The following is a 27,323-nucleotide window of genomic DNA, read 5'->3' as shown; positions in this document are numbered from 1 at the left end:
AAATGGATTAAATGCGCCAACGAAAAGACATAGGGTATCCGAATGGATAAAAAAACAAGACCCATCTATTTGCTGTCTATAAGAGACTCATTTTAGCCCTGAGGACACCTTCAGATTGAGAGTGAGGGGATGGAGAACTATTTATCATGCTACTGGAAGCCAAAAGAAAGCCGGAGTAGCCATACTTATATCAGACAAACTAGACTTTAAATTAAAGGCTGTAACAAGAGATGAAGAAGGGCATTATATAATAATTACAGGGTCTATCCATCAGGAAGAGCTAACAATTATAAATGTCTATGCGCCGAATACGGGAGCCCCCAAATATATAAAACAATTACTCACAAACATAAGCAACCTTATTGATAAGAAAGTGGTAATTGCAGGGGACTTTAACACCCCACTTACAGAAATGGATAGATCATCTAGACACACGGTCAATAAAGAAACAAGGGCCCTGAATGAGACATTGGATCAGATGGACTTGACAGATATATTTAGAACTCTGCATCCCAAAGCAACGGAATATACTTTCTTCTCTAGTGCACATGGAACATTCTCCAAGATAGATCACATACTGGGTCACAAAACAGCCCTTCATAAGTTTACAAGAATAGAAATTATACCATGCATACTTTCAGACCACAATGCTATGAAGCTTGAAATCAACCACAGGAAAAAGTCTGGAAAACCTCCAAAAGCGTGGAGGTTAAAGAACACCCTACTAAAGAATGAGTGGGTCAACCAGGCAATTAGAGAAGAAATTAAAAAATATATGGAAACAAATGAAAATGAAAATACAACAATCCAAACGCTTTGGGACGCAGCGAAGGCAATCCTGAGAGGAAAATACATTGCAATCCAGGCCTATCTCAAGAAACAAGAAAAATCCCAAATACAAAATCTAACAGCACACCTAAAGGAAATAGAAGCAGAACAGCAAAGGCAGCCTAAACCCAGCAGAAGAAGAGAAATAATAAAGATCAGAGCAGAAATAAACAATATAGAATCTAAAAAAACTGTAGAGCAGATCAACAAAACCAAGAGTTGGTTTTTTGAAAAAAAAAACAAAATTGACAAACCTATAGCCAGGCTTCTCAAAAAGAAAAGGGAGATGACCCAAATAGATAAAATCATGAATGAAAATGGAATTATTACAACCAATCCCTCAGAGATACAAACAATTATCAGGGAATACTATGAAAAATTATATGCCAACAAATTGGACAACCTGGAAGAAATGGACAAATTCCTAAACACCCACACTCTTCCAAAACTCAATCAGGAGGAAATAGAAAGCTTGAACAGACCCATAACCAGTGAAGAAATTGAATCGGTTATCACAAATCTCCCAACAAATAAGAGTCCAGGACCAGGTGGCTTCCGAGGGGAGTTCTACCAGACGTTTAAAGCAGAGATAATACCATCCTTCTCAAGCTATTCCAAGAAATAGAAAGGGAAGGAAAACTTCCAGACTCATTCTATGAAGCCAGTATTACTTTGATTCCTAAACCAGACAGAGACCCAGTAAAAAAAGAGAACTACAGGCCAATATCCCTGATGAATATGGATGCAAAAATTCTCAATAAGATACTAGCAAATAGAATTCAACAGCATATAAAAAGAATTATTTACCATGATCAAGTGAGATTCATTCCTGGGATGCAGGGCTGGTTCAACATTTGCAAATCAATCAACGTGATACATCACATTAATAAAAAAAAAGAGAAGAAACATATGATCCTGTCAATCAATGCAGAAAAGGCCTTTGACAAAATCCAGCACCCTTTTTTAATAAAAACCCTTGAGAAAGTCGGCATAGAAGGAACATACTTAAAGATCATAAAAGCCATTTATGAAAAGCCCACAGCTAACATCATCCTCAATGGGGAAAAACTGAGAGCTTTTTCCCTGAGATCAGGAACACGACAGGGATGCCCACTCTCACTGCTGTTGTTTAACATAGTGTTGGAAGTTCTACATCAGCAATCAGACAACAAAGGAAATCAAAGGCATCAAAATTGGCAAAGCTGAAGTCAAGCTTTCGCTTTTTGCAGATGACATGATATTATACATGGAAAATCCGGTAGGCTCCACCAAAAGTCTGCTAGAACTGATACATGAATTCAGCAAAGTTGCAGGATACAAAATCAATGTACAGAAATCAGTTGCATTCTTATACACTAACAATGAAGCAACAGAAAGACAAATAAAGAAAGTGATCCCATTCACAATTGCACCAAGAAGCATAAAATACCTAGGAATAAATCTAACCAAAGATGTAAAAGATCTGTATGCTGAAAACTATAGAAAGCTTATGAAGGAAATTGAAGAAGATATAAAGAAATGGAAAGACATTCCCTGCTCATGGATTGGAAGAATAAATATTGTCAAAATGTCAATACTACCCAAAGCTGTCTACACATTCAATGCAATCCCAATCAAAATTGCACCAGCATTCTTCTCGAAACTAGAACAAGCAATCCTAAAATCATATGGAACCACAAAAGGCCCCGAATAGCCAAAGTAATTTTGAAGAAGAAGACCAAAGCAGGAGGCATCACAATCCCAGATTTTAGCCTCTACTACAAAGATTTAATCATCAAGACAGCATGGTATTGGCACAAAAACAGACACATAGACCAATGGAATAGAATAGAAAGCCCAGAACTAGACCCACAAACGTATGGCCAACTAATCTTTGACAAAGCAGGAAAGAACATCCAAAGGAAAAAAGACAGTCTCTTTAACAAATGGTGCTGGGAGAACTGGACAGCAACAGGCAGAAGGTTGAAACTAGACCACTTTCTCACACCATTCACAAAAATAGACTCAAAATGGATAAAGAACCTGAATGTGAGACAGGAAACCATCAAAACCCTAGAGGAGAAAGCAGGAAAAGACCTCTCTGACCTCAGCCGTAGCAATCTCATACTCGACACATCCCCAAAGGCAAGGGAATTAAAAGCAAAAATGAATTACTGGGACCTTATGAAGATAAAAAGCTTCTGCACAGCAAAGGAAACAGCCAACAAAACTAAAAGGCAACCAGCGGAATGGGAAAAGATATTTGCAAATGACATATCGGACAAAGGGCTAGTATCCAAAATCTATAAAGAGCTCACCAAACTCCACACCCGAAAAACAAATAACCCAGTGAAGAAATGGGCAGAAAACATGAATAGACACTTCTCTAAAGAAGACATCCGGATGGCCAACAGGCACATGAAAAGATGCTCAACGTCGCTCCTTATCAGGGAAATACAAATCGAAACCACACTCAGATATCACCTCATGCCAGTCAGAGTGGCCAAAATGAACAAATCAGGAGACTATAGATGCTGGAGAGGATGTGGAGAAACAGGAACCCTCTTGCACTGTTGGTGGGAATGCAAATTGGTGCAGCCGCTCTGGAAAACAGTGTGGAGGTTCCTCAGAAAATTAAAAATAGACCTACCCTATGACCCAGCAATAGCACTGCTAGGAATTTACCCAAGGGATACAGGAGTACTGATGCATAGGGGCACTTTTACCCCAATGTTTATAGCAGCACTCTCAACAATAGCCAAATTATGGAAAAAGCCTAAATGTCCATCAACTGAATGGATAAAGAAATTGTGGTTTATATACACAATGGAATACTACGTGGCAATGAGAAAGAATGAAATATGGCCTTTTGTAGCAACGTGGATGGAACTGGAGAGTGTGATGCTAAGTGAAATAAGCCATACAGAGAAAGACAGATGCCATATGGTTTCACTCTTATGTGGATCCTGAGAAACTTAACAGAAACCCATGGGGGAGGGGAAGGAAAAGAAAAAAAAGAGGTTAGAGTGGGAGAGAGCCAAAGCATAAGAGACTCTTAAAAACTGAGAACAAACTGAGGGTTGATGGGGGGTGGGAGGGAGGGGAGGGTGGGTGATGGGTATTGAGGAGGGCACCTTTTGGGATGAGCACTGGGTGTTGTATGGAAACCAATTTGACAATAAATTTCATGTATTGAAAAAAAATAAAATAAAACTGGAAAAAACACTACCTGGCCCCAAACATGTTTTAAGGTACATGTGATGTTTGGGAAAACTCGCATGGCTAGGTTATTGGAATTAGGGGCTGGAAGTGTGAAGAAAGAAGGAAGGAAAAGGATACCAAATCCAGAAAGCACATTTTTGGCATTGCTTATGTTGCTTGAGGAGAAGATATACTAGACAGGTAAACCCACGCCTGTAGAGAGTCCATTTTTTAGTTTTTATTAAGAAAGGCAGAGAACCTGGGGTGACTCTAAAGGATGGATCACATATGAAAAGAAATAATTTGGAAATTTAGCATGCCCATCTGTAAGGAGAGAGGGGGGAGCGTGGAGCAAAGTCAACCCCAATGGCTGACATCTGGCCAAAACCAAACTGAGAGCAGGCTTTGCGTGAACCTGTGATAGACCTTTCATGATTTGTCCCCCGCTTGCCCACGAGTTCAGTGACGAGAGGGGTCACCTCCTGTAATCAGCTGTTTACTTCATTTCACATTTACTTCCTGAACTCATTGATGTAACTCCAGGTCAGGCTGCCTCTGGAGAGAGACATGGTGCGGTGGCATCACCATGACAACAAGGGTGTAACGAGTGGATGTTCGCCGTATACCATTCAAACAACTGAGTGGAGATGGAGAGTTTTTATTTTAGCTGGTGGTATAGAAACAGTTAAATAGAGTGAAGAGCCAAGGAAGAACAATGTTTCAGGAAAAGGAAGCTCATCTTGCAAAAGGTGAAGAACAATGACATGATGAGGACGAGGTCTGGGGCATTGTGGGGCAGTGGGCTTTGGGAGGTGGATGTCATCACAGCTTCCGTCCTAAATTCAGGGCCCGGAATGAACACTTGGCAAGACAAAATCCCGGCAAAAGGATAGAGGGAGGTGATGTAATCTACCACAGAAACATCTATATCAGCTTCACAACCTGGACTCCTGCTTATGCCCATGTGGGCAATGATGACCTAATCCTGAACTGAAAGGACTTCCACCAAGATTGGTACCTGTAAGCGCCCAGTGAACGCACCCTAAGAGGAACGGAGAACCGGAATCTTCTACGCTCAAAGTACTTTACGAGCTGGGTTGCATTTGCAAACATGTGACTACACCTTTTTGCAACAAAGACCAAACACTACGCAGTTCGCCAAAGCCCTGGAGGAGTGTGAAGTCTCTTTTTGTATTGCAATTCTGTTTGAATACATATATCAGTTGTGTCTCTTGAGGATGTGAGTTAAGAAAACAGCTGACATCAGATATGCCAAAGACAACAGTTCAGAGGAGCAGAAGGGTATGTCTGTCACTATCATTAAGCCTCCGGAGGCCCCTGGAGAGATGACCATGGGGTTCTAGTATTTTCAAATTGGCCTAAGCAGAGAAAGCCTCGAAGAGGGAAGAGGCAGAGAGGATGGAGAAAGGCAGGGACACAGAGTAGGGAGGGAAGGAGATGGCCAGCCCTTGAGTGCTTCTGCTTGCTAGGCTCTCTGCTGTCCGCGTTGTGGTCAGATTGAGGTCGATGAGGTGCATGAAACCGAGTTTAGTTCTCGATGCCTTCCAGGTAGGATATGTGGGTCCGGCTCTACAGGTACCCTTGGTATTGCTATTATCTGCCTTTCTGTACCCAAAACTCTCCTCTCTTGATCTCATGAAGCCTTGTAATGAGGGGTTGGGGGCAGCTGCTGCCATCTGTATCTTACAAATGAGAAAGCTGAGGTGACAGATGGAGCCTTTGCTTGCAGCTGAACCAGCTGGGGCTGGGAGTGGAATCCAGGTCTCCTGACTTCGTGGGTCCCCTCAATCCTGGCCAGAACAGGAATTATTTTTAAGCCTGGGTTCATCCTGCTGGCAAGCCAGTGTGAACAGGGGTAGCCATAGGTAGGGAGCAGTGGTTTGGAGTCAGAAGGCTTGGGGTCAAGTCCTAGCTCTGCTGCCTCTCAGGTGTGGACCTTGGTTTCCCGATTTTTTAAAGTGGAGAGGGGAGGGGTTTTTTTTTAATATAGCTTTAAATTTCCTTAGAGTTTTAAGTTCTGTGACCACGGCCTCCTATTTCAATGCTCATTCTTTTACCCCCCTGTCTCCATTTTGCCATTATCCTATCTGAATTTTAAGGTGACTGTGAATCTTCTTTCTTCCTTTCAAAGCTGATTTCTCAGACTTCCATTTGCATTTTTTCAACCCGAGTGACTCAAAACTGTTCCATTAAGCGTCTTGGGCAGAAGCATTGAGCTCTTTCTTTCAGCACTACTTAGAAGCAGCTATTCGGAGGTCCTGAACTGTGCCGACAAGCACAGGGGAGACTGCTGATTAGCAGAAAATTGCTGCTTCCATCCCTCCCCTCTGGTAAGAATAGGTAGAGAATTCAAATATAAATGCGGTTGGTAAATGGGAGCTCTCCTTTTGAGAATGCCTTTAAAACATTTGCCAGAGATGTCTACGGACTTTGGCAATGGCCTTAAGTTTTGACAGATGTCCTCATTTTGGCTGGCATTCTGAGTCCCTTGGGGGAACTTCCTGACCCGAGTCTTGAAACGGCTGAAAGTATTCTTTTCCCTCTCCCCCTCCTCCGTTGGGAATTGGTAAACAATCCCACCAACCTTGTTCTCTTTTCAAGCTGATAGCAGAGCTATTGCTAACAGAGCTGATGGAACTCCTTTAATGAAGTATCAGCTATTGTTTAGCTTGGCTCTGATGGCCAGAGATGCTCCCCTCACAGCCAGAGAGCACCGCGGTAGTAGGCATGATGCATGTTGACGCTACGAGGCCTTGCTTTCCAGTTTTGATTCCTTTGGCTCTTCCCTTTTCCATTGGTTCAAATCTGTTCACTGAGTAACGGTTCGGCCTTTCTCGGTTTCGTTACCCACCCTCCCGGCCACCCCGCACCCCCCTCCCTGCCCAGTTGAACCTGGTGCACAGCTGCATTTTCTAATTGTTTGCACTGGAGAATCTCGACAGTGGCTTCCTCCCCAGGGGCCCCGGAAAACATCTGGGCACATTGTCTGCAAATGACAAAAGAAGGCATTTGGCAAAACTGTGAGGACAAGACACATATGATACCAGTCAGGATAGGAGGGCTTCTTAATTTGATATTGAGATTCCTCCCATACTCCTCTCCCACTTAGGACAAAAACCTAATACTTTGGTTTGAAAAGATAATTTTTTCTTAGAAACCAGTTATGTGGGCACTTTACAAAGGAAACTGACTTCAGTGCCAGCCTGGAAACAACTTGCTCAAGAGTTATATGGGTAAGGGCATCTGAAAGAATAGGAATAATTAGGTATCTGATTTGATGTTCAGGTGGGTACAGTAAGTGAGAACAAAAGGTGAGTACAAGAATGGCTCTGTAGAAATCTTATGCATTCGAGGCTCTGAGAACTAATCTCAATGCATTCATTTGCGGTTTACCTGATTTTATTTTCAAAGCAAAACGAGTTGTAAAAATCCCTATAATTAATTGCTCAGAGTCTGAAGGCCTTTCTACTAAAGGTTTCCTCCAAGGGGGCTTTGGTTCAAGTAAGTAAAATTTGGCCCCTGATGAATGATATTCTTCATATGCGTTTCTGATCCTGATACTGGGAAAATCTGATCGGTCATACCACGTGCAGAGCAGACTTTAGAGAAACCAGACCAAAATCTCAAAACTCACTGATTGGCAGCCCAGCCCACTGGGGAGCTCCGTCCTGAAGGGCCCTACGTTTGTCAAGCCAAGTGTGTATGGACTGCACCCATGGTAGGCACCTCTGCAGAGAAGAAACAGTGAGAAGATGGGGTCAGGTTCAGTTTTCTTTGATTGCTGGCCTGTGGACTATTGTGTAGGACAAAAGAGAAGATCCGTGAAGCCTATGGAGACAACATAGAACACCATTAATGTGTAACTCCAATGATTTCTAAGAAACCTTCTGAGCCTATGCCAGGAGAATTTACTTATTTGTCTTTTCTGATGGTGTCATAGACATGAAATTGTGAAAGGAAGATCTGGAGAGTATCTGGGCAAGAACTCTGACCTTGGCACCTGCCCTACTTAGTCACTCTTAAGCAAAGAGACTCATCTTTTAGCAACACGTCCGGAATTATATTCAATGAGTATTATTCTTTTAAGCAGTCACCTTGAGAAACCAAATATTTGTTCTGTGATGTCGCTGTTGTGCAAATGCCTCATGAGCCACTTTATCTGGTGTATGAAAAAACAACAACACAGGTTTTGTTTCTTTTTGAACCTGAAACTACCACAGTTAGTATAAATCATTCTGATCACCCATCTTGGCTTCAAATGGGTTTTGATAATTCTCAAATCAAAATCACCCTTAAATGAGGATTTAGGATTATTAAGGCTATTCAAAAGGATGGTCATCTATCTTGAAAGAGGAGACACAACTGTGTGTTGAACCCTAGCAACACATGTCCACTTTGAATAGATCAATACTTATCTGGACATGTATATTCTGGGAGGTTTATTTGGGTAAAACATCAGTCACATTTTTTATTGCCATATTTCGTTGACAATAAATGTTTCCTTATGCCTATAGTTACTGTGGGGCATATTATATGGAATGTGCGGTATTGGATGTGCTGTGGTCATCAGATCTTCTTTGGAAATGAGACAGAATCTATGGCCAGACAGGTAAAAGAATGGGACTATCTCTTCATTCCATGTACTTTTACTATAAGTCACCCTCTGACATAAACCTTATTAAAAGATAATGCTTGAAAGTGCTATACAGGGGCACCTGGGTGGCTCAGGTAGTTAAGCATCAGACTTTGGCTCAGTACGTGATCTTATGGTTTGTGAGTTTGAGCCCCACATCAGTTGTCCGCTGTCAGTACAAAGCCCACTTCAGATCCTCTGTCTCCCTCTCTGCCACTCCCCATCTCATGCTCTCTCTCTCTGTCTCAAAAATAAATACATTAAAAAAGGTGCTATATAAAATTACCCAGAGGAAGCAAACAAAATGCTAAGTTTTCTGTTGTTTTTAATGCTCATATAGCTACCAAGGGTTTATAATTAATCTGTTACGTTGTCAATTTTCAAAAGTCACCCAGAGAAGTAGAAATATACAGGTTCAATATGTATCCTCTGAACTTAGGGAGGAGAAGAGGTGAAAATTTGGTGCCACTGGCACTAAGAAGTAAGTAGAGGGCTCCTGATCATAAGCAGAGATGAAAATGTGTCCACTGTCATATGGTAGAGCCGTGGGCATCTACGCATATAGACCAGTTATTCACCACTTGGCATATATCGTGGTCAATACCACACCTTCAGAGTCCAAAAACTGTCAAATGACCATCTATTTAATTTTATCAGATGATCTATGACATAAGTAGTACTCCAAGCTGTTTTTTACCCCAGTCAGGGACCCCTACCTTGAATGAGGCCAGTTTAGATGGGGTTATCCAGTCATAAAATTCATTTCACTGATACTACTCTAAAATCAGAATGATGCTCCCGGGAAAGCACCCCTCCGCCTTCCCCATGCTATATTTTAAAGACGCACATTTAGTATTGGGGTAAGTCAATGTTATCAAAGTTGAATATTCCAAGGTGTGATTACCTAAAAGAAATAAGGTCTGTGCGATTTGTGTGTGCTCTGGCCATCAGCATGGCTAGGTCATTGGCTTCGGAGCCACTATTCACAAAGAAAATGACCTGGAGGGAAACAGAAGACACAAGGCCTCATACATTAATTTATGTCCTTCTTCCCCAATTAATTCAAAATTGCTAAGACTGTGTCCCAGCCTCTAATTAGGAAGGAGGGTTCCTTTCAGAAAAGCAGCTCTATCACTCAAGTACTATATTAATTCTACAGCTTTTCAGTGAGCAGCTGCTAAGTGCTAGAGATACAAAACTGGCTAAGGATTGTCCCAGTTGTGAAACTTCTCGACTTTCACTGGCTTTATTCAATGCTCTACAAAATGCCAAGATGGGGAGACCCGCTGAAGGGTATGTAGTGGTTAGTGGATGAGTGGATCTGAGGACCGGGTTGCTTAGCTCCTGAACCACAACCACCCGACAGGGTTCTGAAGGCTTGGACAAGGCAGGCTCCCTGGTCCTGTAGCCTCAGAGGATGTCCCTGCTTGTCTGTTTGGTGTGTGTTAATGTTGAGAAAACAAGCGAACACACAAAACACGCAGCTCCTCTTAGCTAAGAGAAAGGAGAGAACTGAAGGGAACTGGGTCCTCCGGGCTCAGGGCCTGGGAAGCATGAGCTTGTGTCCTTGCTGATGTCCCTGCTTCTGCGCCTCTGTGAGCATGACTGGGCTAGACTTAGGTTGCCTCTAGCCCAGCTTTCTTCATCTCTTGCAGAGGGTGAAGTAGATAGAGAAGCTATAGTAAGAAAAGCCAATACCAGGTACTGGGCACTATACATATATTACATATAGTACTATATTTACATGTTACACATCTATATTATATATGTATCTACAGGTACTATGTATATTCTTATATATATACTAACTTATTGAATCCTGAAGTGCAAATCTTGGCCGACATTTTAACATCTCAATTCAGTTAAAAACCAGTCATTTCTGATGCAGAAAAACATCTCGTTTAGCAAAAAAATGTCTAAGTGCATCTTAGAGCAAATGAACTGAACAGGATATTAATTTTATCAAAAAATGGCTCCACTTTGGGGGCGCCTGCGTGGCTCAGTTGGTTAAGTGTCTTACTCTTGATTTGGGCTCAGGTCACGATCTCGTGGTTCGTGAGATCTAGCCCCACGTCGGGCTCTGCGCTGATAGCCCAGAGCCTGCTAGGGATTCTCTCTCTCTCTCTCTCTCTGTCCCTCCCTTCCTAGTGCTCTCTTTGTCTCTCTCAAAAATCAATAAATAAACATAAAAAAATTGGCTCCACTCTATAACAGGAGACATACAAATGAATTTGTAGAGGAGCCCTGGAGCAAAGAGATGAAAAACTCTTGAGGAACATAGAGCAGAGTGTCCATAAAGGAGCGCTGGGGCTTCTGCTAAGTGATTTTGCAGAGATGTGGCAGTGAGGAGAACTTCGAGAAGAGGCAGAGGCTTGGAGGTGACGAGTGAACACTGGCTGGCTTCACCAGCAATTCATAATTCCCGCTTTCTCCTCGATTGCTCTCAGAAATGGCTATTAGCTCACTATTTCAGATGTTCGATTCGTGGACCAAATTCCCTGTTCATATTCCTGCTTCCTCGGGAAGCTCTCATGGGGTCATGAGACCCCTGTTCCTTTAAGATGGGATCATCATACCTTTAGAGGCTCTGGAAGAAGTGCCAAAAGCTTCTCTGCGAACTCATGGGTTGGAGAGTGGAAAAAGAGGGCGCTTGTGTGCCACAGGCGTCCAAGCTGCTTTTGTGCCACTGCGTTCACCTTCCTGGATAAACACAAGAGCTGAGTTCCCCACGCAACCAGTGGGCACGTTCCTCCAACACACACACACACACACACACACACACACACACACACACACACACCAGCCATTGACCCTGAATCTATGGCTAGTTCTCAAATAGTTTCAAGAGGCTGGTTTCATCCACATGTGAGAAAGAACTGTAACCAGTAGAGCTGTCTGGCAATGGGATGGGTGCCTTGAAAGGTAATGGCGTCTTCGCCAAGGGAAGTGTTCAAAAGAAGACCAAATGATTATCCCTTACAGATTTTAGAAAAGAAAGTCCTATTTTAGGAGGGAGTTTGGGACATAGATTCTCTTCTGATTAGGATTTCTTATTAAATACCCTTTAAACAGTTTCCAAACTAAAGAGGACTATATCTAAGCCCAGGTGTCTTTTCATTTTATTCTTCTAAAGAGTTACAGATACATCAAACACATGTATACAAGAGCAGGCCTTCTTCCTTCAGAGGAGATTCCAATATCTGTTTCCTAATAGTGGTCACTTTGGATGAACGCTTTGTAACTATGAAACCATATCCTGTGAAGGATCAGAAGGTTGGCGTTGAAGGATAGTAAGAACTTAGGGTACATAGAGAGGTAGGACCTGACTAGGAATGCCTTGAAAACATAAGCCAGGATGTTTAAACTTGATCCAAAGGGCATCAATGGCTAAAGGTACACACCAGTTCTGTTTGTTACTAATAATTTTCTCTCAAAAGAGAATCAGTGAAGTGGTTAAATAAATAATGATTAAGTGATTTTGAGAAGTACCAGTTCAAACAGATTTCTTTACTGCAGGACTTGCCAGTGCTTTTATTAGACAAATACATACTATTTCTCCCCAGGAGGGAGATGGAGTTTACAGGGTTTTTAAAATTTATTTTTTCATGGGGCCCTTTACCAACTAACTTCTGTGGTCTGGGTTTTATGACTCATTTTAGAAAATTGCAGACAATCAATGAACTCTTACGGTTAACAGATAATTGACGAAAGCGTTTTTTTGCAAAGTAAATATGTGAGCCCCATGAAGGTAGATTGAAAAGGGTAAGACTGGTAATGGTGAATCCAGTCATGAGGACAAGGTAGCCTTCCAGGTGTGCCAGAAAGAGAGGTTCTAGAGACTGGGCTTGGTGGGAACCAGTAGGGGCCAGTAGGAGAGGCATTTCAGTGGAGGGAAAGCTAGATCTCAGTATCAGGTTGCCTCTGGGCAGGGAAGAGTCGAAGATGACTTCACCATTCTTGCCTGTAACATTGGGGAAACTCATGGATTAGTTGAGACATGCAGCCAGTGGCCGCCCAGCTCCTTCACATGGTAGGAGGCTCACTCGTGCACTTTGAATACATGAATATGGAAATAGAAATATTATAGTAGAGGGTTTGATGGATTTGGCGCTAATGTTGGATTTTAGCTGATGGTGGAATATCACGGGGTGTGTGTGTGGGGGGGTGTCCTGGAGGCTGCAGGAAATGTGGGGCACCTTAATGCCCACTCTGGGCTTATTAGAGTTATTATAGTAGCTTGGCGAGGGAGCAAGATGAAAGAGAGAGTTGGGGGAGGCTGCTGAAAATGTCACAAAATGATCAGGATGGGGAAAAGGGGTGGAGCTGAGACTATGGGCAGAGTATTAATGCACGAAGAGGGTATAGAGAGAAGAGCAGAGGGTGAAGGGAAGAGGCTGGGGCCCCTTGAGTCAGGGGGTCAGAGGGCAAGCTTCAGGGTCAGAGGGAGATCAGGAGAAGCACAGAGGTCATGAAAGCAGTGAGTGGTGGACTAATGGGGACGATGCCCAACATTATTCATGAGAACGTGTAAAACGTTTCACTACTTTGTTTATCTTTTCCTTCCTTCATGTGTGTTTATTGTATGTTTTAGACTGCACCAGAATTTTATTTTACATGCTCCTTAGAACCTCGCATGGGACCAGTGACTCCCGGAGACAGAAATAGGAAGGCTGTGGCAGGAATTGGTGAGGCCAGACCCTGGGATTACAACTCACTCCTACCACCCGACAGCGTCTCCAGAAGACCCTTTGCTCCTACTTTTGACAGAAGGACCCAAACTTATTCAATTCATTCTGGCTTGCTGCTTTATTTTGGTTCCGCTTCACGTGAGTTTTGTTGGTCAGATTATGAAAGACAAGAGAAAAATAGGCATTAAAATGAGATAATGGCATCAAAACCAAGAGGACCACAGAAGACCCTGCCGAGAACATTTGTGTGGGTGCACTGATGACCAAAGATCCAGAGAATCTTAGGATTGACGCATCCATATGTTTCTAATGTAAATTTCCAGCTCTGATTCCATCTTTCTCTTACCATGTTTTCTTGCCTCATCTATCAGTCAGGGGTGATGGAGAGCCTTAGGCTAGAAGTGATTTCTCATTTCATCACCCCACACCCCACACACCTGCCCCATGGCTCTCTGAGAACTGCCTCCCTTCCCTTCTTTCTGCCTATTCCTCAGTGTGTTGCCTTTCTTTGGGAAGCTGTTTCTAGCGAGGGCGAACACACACATACACAGCAATGCTCCCATCACGTGGTACACGCCATGCTGCCTGGGAATGAATGACCCTTGCCTTGTCAAGAAAACAGAAAGTGCGGTGCAAAGATTTTTTTGTTACCCAGGAAATAGCAGGGAGCGTGTCAGCCAGAAACTGGGATATGCCTAAGGAGAGAGAATTTTTAACCAGAGTTCTGGATCACGAACATGAGCATTAGCCTGTACTCCATATATTCTTCTGGAGTAAAAAGACTGGAGTTTGAGGACACTCACGGGTGGCAGTGACCAACACTGACGGTGACAATCCCAGAAAAGCAATCCAGGTATCTGTTTCCCTCATGGTCAAATAGCCATTCCATGTGACCCTGGTGGAGCAGCAAAGGCTTCGGAAAATATGCAGTCGGGACAGGAGGAAAATGCAGCCTGTGGACCTCCAGGACGCGGTCATAGGCGAGGGACTGCGAAAAGGCAAGATTTCAATGTTTAAGATCTCCCTTTTCCTTAAGAGCTCCACATTTCTTACCAGATCAACAGCAGGTCACATGCCGTGTGCCTTGCCTCTCTACTGACCGAGCATTAGGCTGCTGTGATGTGCCCACAAGTGGCTGTATTTGCCCCATGTTCCCTCTTTGCCCCAGGTCCTTTCTCTCAAGTACAGGACATTATTAATGTGTCCCTTCGATCCCTTTCTAGATCATACATGGAAGAAGGAGGCTGAAATATTCTACCTCTAAATGGAAAGTCTTGTCTTTGAATTCCTTTTAGCTGTAGAATAAAATAAAAAGACTTTGGAAGTAAATGTCTGCAGTAATGTCTTGACTCTCTTTCTTTTTTTCCCTGCATTTTTTTTTTGAGAATAAACAAAGGAGGCGCTGGTGGCGTTCATGTCTTTAATTATCAAAACTTTCTCCTATACCGCTCTTCTTTGTGGGCCCGTCCCGACTGCTGAATTTACAATTTCTAATCTATGAGTGTCATGTAGAATAAAGGGTATGGAAAGGAAGGGAGGGAGGAAGGGAGGGGGGATAGACAGAGGGAGAGAGAGCATGAGAGCGCCTGATATTTCTTAGTCTGAGAGCAAAATTATAACTTCCTAGTTTGGAGGGAAGGACTCGTGAAGGTCAGATCGCGTAGTGCCATATGAGGTAATCAAAATCAGAACAACATTTTATTTATTTATTTTTACAGTTTATTTATTTATTTTGAGAGAGAGACAGAGAGAGTGAGTGGGGGAGGATGAGAGATGTGCTCTGTTGGTGCAGAGCCTGATGTGGAGATCCAACCCATGAAACTGTGAGATCATGACCTGAGCCGAAATCAAGAGTTGGAGGCTTAAATGACTGAGCCACCCAGATGCTCCCAGAGCAATATTTTATTTTGTTTTTTAAAAATGTTTTTACAGAGAGGGAGGGAGGCAAACCATAAGAGACTCTTAAGGACTGAGAACAAACTAAGGGTAGATGGAGGGGAGGGTGGGGGAGAGGGGAAAGTGGGTGATGGGCATTGAGGAGGGCACCTGTTGGGATGAGCACTGGGTGTTGTATGGAAACCAATTTGACAATAAATTATATTTAAAAATGTTTTTATTTATTTGTGTGTCTGTGTGTGTGTCTGTGTGTGTGTGAGAGAGAGAGAGAGAGAAAGACAGATAGAGCGAGAGAAGAGAGCGAGTGAGGAGGGGCAGAGAGGGGTTTGTGGACAGAGAATCTGGAGCTGGCTCCGCACTGGCAGCAGAGAGCGTGATGCGGGGCTCGAACTCACAAACTGTGAGGTCGTGACCTGAGCTGAGATCACAAGTCAAGCACTTAACCGACTGAGCCCCACATGTGCCCCTAGAACATTTTAAAAAGCAAATCTGTGGCACCACAAATGTGATATATGTATTTGTGTGTGTGTGTCTACATCTGTATCCTTGTGATACAGATGGATCGTCTCTTTCTTGTACACTTGGTTGCTCAGTCTCTGCTCTGTGTCTCTCTCACACACACCCATTCATGCAGCAGCACGGAGCAGAGTAAGAGGGTTTGGATGCTCCTAGTGACTTGTAGGTAGAATATCTAGGATGTCCTGGCTAAGCAGCAGGCAGGACCTTGGCGGGTTTTTCTTGAGGAAACAATTTTGCCCTTTCAAGAAGAACCACCCTCTTGGGTTTCCCTAAAATTCTGACTCTTACCTGGTATTTTTCAGGTGTGAAGTCACATGGAGGCATTCTGGGTTTTGTGTGGAGACCAAGCTTGGTCACAGACGTCCAGAAAGCACCTATCAAGGGTAAAGTGAACTTAGGGCCCACAGTTGAACAGCAAACTAGCCTGCTTGTAAAAATCACCTATACTAAGTAATCTGAATCAAGACCCTTAGGCAATTTCGTTTATTTCTTAGTTAAAAAAAAAATACTTCAGGGGTGCCTGGGTGGCTCAGTCGGCTAAGTGGCCGACTTCAGCTCAGGTCATGATCTCGCAGTCCGTGAGTTCAAGCCCCACGTTGGGCTCTGTGCTGACAGCTCAGAGCCTGGAGCCCGTTTCAGATTCTGTGTCTTCCTCTCTCTGACCCTCCCCTGTTCATACTCTGTTTCTCCCTGTCTCAAAAATAAATAAAAACGTTAAAAAAATAAATAAATAAAATAAATTAAAAAATACTTCGAATCGACCTTTAGTTAGGGCTTAAAAACTAAGGTATCTCAATAACACATTTTCTGGAGGAAAAAAGGAGAATTTCTTTCAACTATAGTAAAAAAAAATCATGGGGGATATTGGAAGAAGCCATCATTTTTCCCACTGCGGTCCCTCACAATCTCCCCCCACACCCTGCCAGGTGGACTAATCTCTCTCTTCAGTTGGTCAGACTGCTGGCACTGTGGTGCATGGATCGAATATATCGTCCGTGTCAATAGAGGTGCTTCTAAGCTTTGAGCTGCTTGGTGCCTGAATCCTGGTGCCAATTTCAGTTCCTGACACCAGGTTGGCTCTCCGTAAACAGTGAACGAATGGCTGTTGACTAGTCTTGTAGAGAATCAGGAGAGTCAGGTGCCAGGCAGTGTCCCATAATAACAAATGCGTGCATAGAGATGTGTAAGACAAACCACAACACAAAGACCTTCCTCCCAAACACAACACAAAGACCATGAGGACCCAAGACCAGACCGTGGCAAAGCAAAGATGAGGTCAGTCAGAGGAATCACTTAATATTTGGGGCTGGAAGGGGCCTCAGGTTTTTGTCGTCAAAATGCTTATGTTCTAGACGAGGAAGGCAGACCCAAGTGGTGGTAAATTAATCTGCTTAAGTTTGCCAAGCTAGCTAGCTGCAGAACAAGAATGAAACTCCAAATTTCAGGCTCCCAGCCTACTTCTCTTCTCATTTATTGGCCACTGTTGCCTTTCCTTTCCAGCACAGATCTTGACCTGTGTATAGCAGTGGGATGGGACAATAGAGTTAAAGAATATCACAGTGGGAAGAGACGTCTAGAAACCTTGTGGAAAAGAATACAGCTAATTTTGAAGACTTAAGGTCAGTGTCAAGATAATATTACATGTGGAGAGCTGAGAAAATGATGTCTCTTACTCAGCATAAAGGTCTGAATCGGTAGACGAAATGTTGGTATTTTGTGTGGCTGTGAAGTCACAGTCCTGAGAAACACAATGAACAATTGTGTTTTAAATGAAGCTGGAAAGGAAAAGCTCTGAATATGTTTTCTTTCAAAGAGATCCCATTCACTTTTCTGCTTTAAATAATCACTAATGTCATTAATTTGCTCTTACTTTAAAAACAAATGGCTTTCGGCTAGCCAGCAAAGAAATGAGAAACAAAGAACACCTTAAGTGTTCTGAGAATTTCACCTTTTGAAAAGCTTTTCATTGTGTCTATCTACATTAATTACTCTTCTGAAACGGCAACGAAATAGACCGAGTGTTTCTACGAATTCAAATTCCCTTCACTCCTTCAGTCCCATATTTTCCTGCCTGCACAATTGGAGCAGCCCATTGAGAAGGCTGGAAGCTCTCTTGACTCCAAACCTATAGCAACTCTGATAGTAGGCTGGCAGTGGAGACAGAGTTGGGAAGAAGGACTGCATAAAGAAGAGCCTAGATTTTAAACAGTCAAGGCAGGTCCATTCAGTCATTGTTCACCTAACTGAATGGAATGTGACGGTGGAGTGAGAGCTCCAAATGAAATACATAAAATCATGTTGGAAGCAAGGAAGGAAGGGAGGAAGGAAGGGAGGGAGGGAGGGAAGAGGAAGGAAGGAATATTTGAAAACACACACTGGACATAGTTTATAGAACATTAAGGTGATTTATTAAAGTGCTAACTATGCCTTATTCCTGCATAGTGTATTAGGTAACCTTTATGTATTTATTTTTTAAGTTTATTTATTTTGAGAGACAGAGAGACAGAGAGAGCAAGAGCATGTGCAGGCAAGGGAGAGAGAAAGAGAGGGAGAGAGAGAATTCCCCGCAGGCTAGGCACTGTAGGTGGGTGCTTGAGGCAATGATACTACCTCCTGGGGCATGGTGGACATTCATGAGGAGGCTTTATGTCTTTTAAAGTCATCATCCTTGAGTATCTGCTTATTGCAGTTAATGCTTAATTTTGAATCGCTTTCATTTCTTCTTTATGTTACAGCTAAAATACCGCATTGTTTTCATTCTGAAATTGTGCATAGTTGGGTTTTATTATCCATGGGTTTCATTTCAGGGCAAGAGCAGGCCCTGAAAAATACTGGGCACGGACAGGGGGCATGGGGCTGCTTGGGGAAGGATCGCTCTGTCAGATGGCCTGAATCCAAGCCCCCATGCAGGCCTAATCCCAGAATCCCAGGCCACAGACTCTGAGCCCAGCCCAGCCCCTCTCACCAACCCTCAGCTCACCCCCGTGCCCCTGGTTTCCACTCACGGCTCAAGGAGGGGCACATCTTGGGGATCCTGGAAGAGGAGGTCTGCAGGTGCAAAGCTCTCAGCAAGTGTCTTTCGGCGGGAGTCCTCCCTCCCAGCCAGGGAGCCAGTTCCTGTGGAAGCAGGTCGGGGGAAGGGCTTGAACTGCTCACTGGCCAGATGGACTTTGAGTTTAGGACAGGAGGGGAGGAGCTCGAGGGGGGGTTCTGGAGCGGTTGCTGCCTTCACTTGGGCCAAGCCCCAGAGCTTCCAGGGCAGGCACCGGTGCCTTAGGGCAGAGAAAAGAAAACGAAGTGGGAGACAGGAGAAAGAAGGAGGGCAGACAAAGTATAGGTCTTCTGGACTAGTTTTGTTAGTTTTGTGTTCCAGCAGGTTCTCATCAGGACACACGTCTCTCTGTGAGGGTGGTGGTGGCTGTGGGGAAGGCTCAAGGTATCGTTGAAGGGGATAGAGATTGAGAAATGAGGGGTGTGAATAAGAGAGAGAGAGAAGGAGGATGTGCATGGAGTGGGTAAAGAAATGGGTGTTGGTATTGGGGTTCTCCTGGAAGAGAAGGAGGACAAAAGTGAAGGGAGTTGGCACTCTCCAGGGAAGGAGAAGGGAGCCCAATAGTGAGGAAGGCCCTGGACAACTGTGCATCTGAATAAGGCAAGAAGGGGAGAGCTGAGGAGTTAGGGTGTTTTAATTTTATTATATTTCAATTTCTAAAATTCCCACTTGGCACTCCTGCTGACCCCGCCCTGAATCTCCATGGGCAACTATTTCATGGGGTTAATATATGTCTTTCTGTTGCTTTGTACTCTTGGGAAATGTCTACAATGTTTGCAGCAGAGGCCCTTTTAGTTTATCTAAATGTATGCTTTCTTTTTCGCTCACAGCTATTTTTTTAAGACCCATCCGGGCTGCTATAAGTATCTCTTTCCCAGGTTTTCCACCGCTGTGGCCCAGGAGCCCGTGTGCCTGGGCGTGGCAGTGACAAGTGGGGACAGCAACGAGGGCAGGTGGAGCTTGGTGGGGAAAAGGTGTTGGTTCACAAACTAGCCCCTGTATGCAGAGGGCGCGGACAGACTGATGGAAGAGGCAGGCCGCTCCAGATTTCTAGGTGGCATGTTTGATGCGAGGGGGGTCACTTAAGAGGCTTGTCCTGGGTGGCAGCCACGAGACCAGTAGGTCTCTACCTCTACCCGCTGGAGTCTTGGAAGTTTACATAGGGGCCTTAACTAGATTCACTGGATTCTTTCTTAGAATCTCCATCTCTCAGGTGTCCCACCCAGATGCTCTCAACAACACTCTCTCGAGGCAGCTGAAACCTTGGCTGTGTTCTTTTCTTCCTCCCTTAGGTGAGGTAGGAAGCAGAAAGATGGCTGGAGTTGGAGAGATGCCCTTCTTGCAGCTGATGCAGGGCTCTGTCCAAGCCGTTTCCCCCAGAGACTAGATCTTTGGGAAAGTGAAGTCTCTGGACATATTTCACAATGGTTACTCTTCTGCTTCCCCAGCCAGCGCGATGAAGGGACCTTCACTAAGACAGCCTGGCAATATTCTTACTGTAGGTACGGCTCATAGCACTCTGGGGTCGTCCTCTGACTCTGGCAACCAGCGAGTTTCTCACTCTCATGCTGGTCCACCCTCAGCCCCCAGCAATTTGTTAAAGTTACTGCGTAAGGTGTTTCTACCAGTAATGGCTCCAGTGGCTGCTGCTCCAGGTAAAGAAGGTCTAGGCTGTGACTTTCAGGGTTTGCCTGTATCCCTAGATTTCACAGTGACAGGTCACTGGCAACTTCCCTTCCCCGATGGGCTCCAGAAAAGCCATTGGCTTTCAATTTGTCCAGCTTCCTGTTGTCAGGGTGGTGGTGACACTTCCAAGCTCTTTACATGTTGAAGTGGAAACTGGAAGTCTCTGTATACTTTGCTTAGTGAGTCCCTATTGACAGACAGTTGTGTTTTCTGCATCATCCTGGGGTGTAGAATCTTGTGCACTAAACTAACTGTTTTGTTTCTTTCCCTTGGGATGAATCCTTGAAGAGAGGTTTCTAGGTCAGAATGTATGTACGTTATGCTAAGCAAAATATGTCAGTCAGAGAAGGATAAATACCATAGGATTTCACTCATATGTGGAATTTAAGAAACAGAACAGATGAACATAGGGGAAGGGAAGGAAAGGAAGGGAAGGAAAAATAAGATAAAAACAGAGAGGGAGGCAAAGCACAAGCGATTCTTAAATACAGAGAAGAGACTGAGGGTTGCTGGAGGGAAGGTAGGTGGGGGGTTAGGCTACATGGGTGATGGGCACAAGGAGGGCACTTGTGGGGATGAGTACTGGGTGTTATGTGTAAGTGACAAAACACTAAATTCTACTCCTGAAACCATTATTACACTACATGTTAACTAACCTGGATTTAAACAAAATTAAAAAAGGAAAAAAAATAATGTACGTCCATTTTAAATGCACTCCAGTTAGATGTCATCAACTAACATTGCACAAGAATGTTTTCCAAGATGTTGGGTCTTTGGATCACTTTAGACTTACAGTGATGTCCACCGAATCTGAAAGCTGGGGGGAGGGACAAGCTTAGACTCCCTCAGATCTTCACCATCTGTCCGGGAGTCCCTTGAAATAGCAATTCAAGATCTTACCCGAGGTTCACAAGCAAAATTAGTATTCAACAGATGTTGCCTCTGACTTATCAGGGACTTTAAGAGGCCTGTGCCCTGAGTCTGTTTCTTCTCTTCCTTTCACGCAAATTAGTATAATTTTCTCCATCATAAATGAGATCAGAAAGGTGAGGAACGACCCCAGTTTACATGACTGGTCAATAGGAGGAGCCGGACGTCAGTTAAGAGGGTTTTGCCATCACTATTTCTCAGATAATGAATTACCTTGAAGCTTAAGAATATGTATTATCAGCTAGGGAAACATTAGAATCTCTCTTGAAAAAAGATAATTGATAATTATGGAAATAATCTGGAAATTATGGGAAAGTAAGGGGGAAAATTATTAACTTGACAAATTCGGTTGTCCAGTTAATAATCATAGGGGATTGTTTTTTTGTGCACAGGTTCACTAACAATTTATCAGTTAACTGTGAGTGAACTTTGCTCTTTGAGCCAATGACACAGCAGGGTCCCTGAGAACAACTGAGGATAAATAACAACTCTTGCAAAGTGATCTTCGAGCCGTGGAGTTGAAGAGGAGGGAAAATTCTGGAAGGATTTCAGATAAATCCAATTTACTAGAAAATCTCATATTTCAGGTGTCTCATTTCATGGTGACGGCATGTTCAGAATGCTCGGAATGAAGGAAAAGAGATGGTTGTGTTCGAGGAAAATAGCTGCGTGGAGATGTGCTCACATACTGTGACCCTTAGAGTTTCATGCAACGCTGATTTTCTTGAAAAATGGTACAGAGTCCAAGGCTTTAACTTATTCAGGAGGAAGAACTCTTTGGACCAAGTTCATTTGGAATTATTAGACTTCGTATTTTTTTAAACTCAATCATTTATTTTTTTTAATTAAAAAAATGTGAAATTTATTTGTTTTTGAGAGCCAGAGAGAGCCAGAGTACAAGCAAGGGAGAGGCAGAGTGAGAGAGAAGGAGGCACAGAATTCAAAGCGGGCTCCAGGCTCTGAGCTGTAGCACAGAGCCCATCGGGGGGCTTGAACTCACAAACCGTGAGATCATGACCTGAGCTGAAGTCAGACACTCAGCCAATTGAACCACCCAGGCTCCCCTATTTAATTTTTATTTAATGCTTATTTATTTATTTTGAGAGAGACACAGAGAGAGAGAGAGAGGCAGAGAGAGTGGAAAACAGAATCCCAAGGAGGCTCCGCACTGTCAGCACAGAGCCCAACACAGGGCTCAAACTCAGGAACTGCGAGATCATGACCTGAGCTGAAATCAGGAGTGGGTCACCTAACCGGCTAAGCCACCCACGCCCCCTGAGGCTTAATATTTTTTCGAAGTCAGTCTGGAGAGCTGGACACACTGTGATTACCCCAGCCTGCCCGCCTAGACTGTACCGCCCAAGAGGGCAGAGAGAACACTTACAACGCTTCCTGTATCCCGAAATAGTGCCAGGCACAATGCTCATCAAGCGTTGCTCAGTAATGGGTATGGTCAAGTGATTGACAGATAATTGAGGAAGATTCGTATTTACAAAGAGGCTCTTGAGCATCCAAATTAATCTCTTTTTGGTAAAATGTGTATGGAAGACTGTTTTTATTTTCTCATTTTTTTGCATAGGCCACTTAGTGACTGGACTTCTCAGATTGTTCATTCCCTTGAAAGTCACAACTAGAGCAAGAGTCTCTTCCAGCTGCAGCTGGAATTTGGTTCGCTGTGACGGTGGCCGTTCCTGACTGGGAGAAGAGCCACCCCTACTTAAACTTAAGCCCTCAGATACAGTGCATTATCTAACTAAGACCTTTTATTTACCTCCCGTTCTTATCATTATTATTACAAAATTGACTGATTAAATTGCAAATGGCAAATTGATTCCCATTGCAAAATAAAAACGAAGGAAGGGTGCATTGCAAGAGCGAAAGGAACTGTCTTATCCCCTAAAGGAAAAAGCTCTCAAATAACATGGGAAAACAAAATCTACCTATGTGCTGTTCATAGAGATGCCCTTAAAACATAGTGACATAGGTCAAATGAAAGTAAGAAAATTGAAAGAAACCCACCAGAGAATTAACCAGTGGAAAGAAAGCTAGTGGAACAATATTAATATCAAAAAAGGAGACAAAGAATCATTCAGGATAAAGGATATCATACTTAACAATGCAAGAGATAATTCATTAGGAAGATTGAATATTTAAGTCTGCATACACCTAATAATATACCCTCAAAACAAAAACTGATAAAATTACAAAGATTTTCTTCTAAAATTTTATTTAAAATCAAGTTAGTTAACATACAGCGTAGTATTGGTTTCAGGAGCAGAATTTAGTGATGCATCACTTACATACAGAACTCAGTGCTCATAACAAGTGCCCTCCTTAATGCCCATCACCTATTTAGCCCATCTCCCATGCCCCTCCCCTCCTCCAGAAACCTTCAGTTTGTTCTCCATAGTTAAGAGTCTCTTATGGTTTATCTCCCTCTCTGTTTTTATCTTATTTTATTTTTCCTTTCCTTCCCCTATGTTCATCTGTTTTGTTTCTTAAATTCCACATGTGAGTGAGATAATATGGTATTCGTCTTTCTCTGACTTATTTCACTTAGCATAACATACTCTAGTTCCATCCAGGTTGCTGCAAATGGCAAGATTTCACTCTCTTTGATGTCTGAGTAATACTCCATTTTGTGTGTGTGTGTGTGTGTGTGTGTGTGTGTGTGTGTGTGTGTTCTTTATCCATCCATCAGTGGATGGACATCTAGGGAGAAAGAGGAATTTCTATAACCCTAGAAGATTTTGACTTACTTATAAATCACCTCAGAAAATTATATCTCAAGCAGCAAAAGAGATGAAATGAATGAAGCACGCTTTGTAAAAATATACCATGATGAAGTAGAATTCACTCCAAGAATGTGAGAGTAATTTGACTTTAAAGAATTTTCTCCAAATTAATTCTCTGCAATAATTTGTATATTAACTGAGTAAAGGAGGAAAGCCCCATTTTTGTATCAGTAGATGTAGAAAAAAAAATTGGTATCAGTAGATGTAGATGTGTTAACACCCATTCAAGATATGGAATTATTAGCAAATTAGGAATAGAAAGGAATTTCCTTAATATATCTAAGGGTGTCTGCAAAAATACACAGGAAACCCTATACTTAATGGCAAACTTTTAGTAAAATTCTCTTTAAAGTCAGGAATAGGGGCGCCTGGGTGGCGCAGTCGGTTAAGCGTCCGACTTCAGCCAGGTCACGATCTCGCGGTCCGTGAGTTCGAGCCCCGCGTCAGGCTCTGGGCTGATGGCTCAGAGCCTGGAGCCTGTTTCCGATTCTGTGTCTCCCTCTCTCTCTGCCCCTCCCCCGTTCATGCTCTGTCTCTCTCTGTCCCAAAAATAAATAAACGTTGAAAAAAAATTTTTTTAAAAAATAAAAAATAAAGTCAGGAATAAGAAAGAATATCCACTACAATCAATATTGTACTGGAAATCCAACTCCAAGAAACAGACCAAGAAAAACATATGAGAGGTATAAAGACAGAAAGAAGAAACAAAGTTGTGTCATTCCGATGATATAAATAAAAGTGGAAAATCCAAGAAAAAGTACAAATTACCAGAACTAATAGATTAGAGTTCAATGAGGTTTCAGGATACAGAATCAATATTTGAAAATCTGTGGTTTCTATATATAAACAACAACTTCTCAGAATACAATAATTTTTAAAAAGATACCATTTACAATAGCAACAAAAGTTATATGGTGTCTAGGAATGGATCAACTAAAACGCATGCAGACATTTAAAAGGATAGGATAAAGTGTTACTGAAGACCAAAGTAAATGAAATGATAAACCATGTTCATCATTAGGACACAATATTATAAAGATGTAATTTCTCCCAGAATTAACACATAAATTCAATGAACAAAATCTAATTCCCGGCACAATTTTTTAAAAAAAGTTGATAGGCTTATCTCAAAATTCACATAATGAATAAATGGCCGAGAGCATAGCCAGAATAGTTCTGAAGAAGAGAGAGAAGTGTAGGAATTAATTTCCCTGATAACAGGATTGCATAAAACTAGAGTAATAAAACAGGGAACATCAAGGCAGGGATAGATCAACCGACCACCGATGCAGAGTAGAGGTCCAGATGCAGACATATGGAGACAGACATATGGAGAAACTGAGCAGATGACAAAAGATGGCATAAAAGATAAGCAGGTAGAGGATGAGTTATTCAGATACTGAGGGAATTCATTAGGACAGTGAAAGTTAAAACAGCAACAATGTATCCTTTATTGCCCATCAAGTTGTCAAAAATTAAAATGTCTGACAACCTCAGGTAATGATTAAGGAAAAAATGGAATCTCCTGCACTGCTGATGGGATATTTATTGGCACAGCTGCTTTGGAGAACAATTTGTCAAGTGTGAGAAAACGTTAAGGTGTGTGTTCCATGTGACCCAACACTGACACTCCTAGATGTATATCCTAGAGAAAATATGGCAAATACTTAAAAAAATGAAGCCTGCATAAAATGTTCTTACATGGCTATTTATTTTTTTATTTTTTATTTTTTTTCAATATATGAAGTTTATTGTCAAATTGGTTTCCATACAACACCCAGTGCTCATCCCAAAAGGTGCCCTCCTCAATACCCATCACCCACCCTCCCCTCCCTCCCACCCCCCATCAACCCTCAGTTTGTTCTCAGTTTTCAAGAGTCTCTTATGCGTTCTTACATGGCCGTTTATAATAGTGGAAATGAAAAGTTGATTAATAGAGGGATTAACAAAAAAACCCTGTGTATATATCCAATAACCTGGAGCTATTTGGATTTCAAAAACCCAATGCTGAAAGAAAAAAATCAACATGCATACGGCATATGTTATTACCTGTGTAAAATAATTCATAGGCACCCACAATAATATATATATATTTCTATGGGTGCATATATTCAAGGAAAATGCACTTTTAACATGCCAGACAGGATAGACATCTGTAGGAATGTAGTTGCCACTGGAAAGAGGGAGAGAATTTGATTATTAAGATATGAACTACTGCATCTGTGATGTTTTACCTCTTTTTTTTTTTTAAGGTATGGAACAGATCTGGTAAAATGTTAGTATTTGTGAAATTTGGGTGTTGGTAAATCAAAGACTCTTTTTGATAACAAAGACTTTCCACCCTCTGGAATTTTCAAGCACGTGTGAAATGTTTTATGCAACAAATATGAGATGAAAAACAGAAGATTAAATTGCAACTGAAGTTTTAAGTGAAGACAGGATAACTCGAAGTAGGAAGAATCAAACAAAAGAAAATTTGGATATTTGGCACTGAGATTTGTGGTTCATGCTTCATTTGGGAAAGCTGATCATATATCAGATTTGGGAACTCTGTTTTTGGGTGTTTCTTGGTTGTTTCTAGAAGGCCCAAGGAACTTCTGCGAGCTTCCAAGCCTATTTGCATTTTTTAGGTTCCCAGCTGGCAAATGGATGACAACTAGGGGAACTTGAGGGCAGTGTAAAGGGAAGGAGTAGTAGTTAGCTGAGTTGGGAGCAAGATGTCCGTTTTGATTTAGATTTAGTGACAACAAAACAAAACAAAAACAAAACAGAGAAAGTGTTGAAAGACAAGCATAAAGGGCATGCCTGAAAAAATGCCTTTGAACAGTGTTCTAAGACAAATATTTCAGCATCTGTATGTGTTTTATCTCTAGAAGGGCCTTGCATGCCATTTCCTTCTTCTCTTAAAAAACATGTCCTAATAAAGTTTGTTGAAGCAAAGAAAAACGTTCTCAAAGTTGTATTTTTATAAAAAAACACGCTTCACATGTATATAAAAAGACCCTCCAAAACCATTGTTCAGGAAGTAATTTATTGATTCCGTTTAAACTAAGCATGGTTCCCACTGCCACAGGAATTGCTCTGAAGATAGAAAA

The 27,323-nt window shown here is 42.4% G+C and overlaps 1 protein-coding gene across 1 annotated transcript in view; it reads right to left on the bottom strand.

The window, feature by feature from the left end:
* AGXT2 (alanine--glyoxylate aminotransferase 2) overlaps positions 1–27,323 on the bottom strand; it is a 62,738-nt gene that overhangs the window by 28,497 nt on the left and 6,918 nt on the right. The window contains exons 2-9 of the mRNA XM_053223596.1: positions 20,315–20,508; positions 18,771–18,991; positions 16,054–16,139; positions 14,154–14,338; positions 11,239–11,362; positions 9,567–9,661; positions 7,664–7,757; positions 6,922–7,015 (exon numbers count right to left, since the gene is read on the bottom strand). Coding sequence (XP_053079571.1) covers positions 6,922–7,015; positions 7,664–7,757; positions 9,567–9,661; positions 11,239–11,362; positions 14,154–14,338; positions 16,054–16,139; positions 18,771–18,991; positions 20,315–20,508 — 1,093 coding nt within the window. The remainder of the gene's footprint in view (positions 1–6,921; positions 7,016–7,663; positions 7,758–9,566; positions 9,662–11,238; positions 11,363–14,153; positions 14,339–16,053; positions 16,140–18,770; positions 18,992–20,314; positions 20,509–27,323) is intronic.

The sequence above is a fragment of the Acinonyx jubatus genome, chromosome A1 (genome assembly GCF_027475565.1).
Source record: "Acinonyx jubatus isolate Ajub_Pintada_27869175 chromosome A1, VMU_Ajub_asm_v1.0, whole genome shotgun sequence".
Lineage (NCBI taxonomy): Eukaryota > Metazoa > Chordata > Mammalia > Carnivora > Felidae > Acinonyx > Acinonyx jubatus.
The sequence above is the reverse complement of the archived record's forward strand: the minus strand, read 5'-3'. Positions and strand labels throughout refer to the sequence as shown.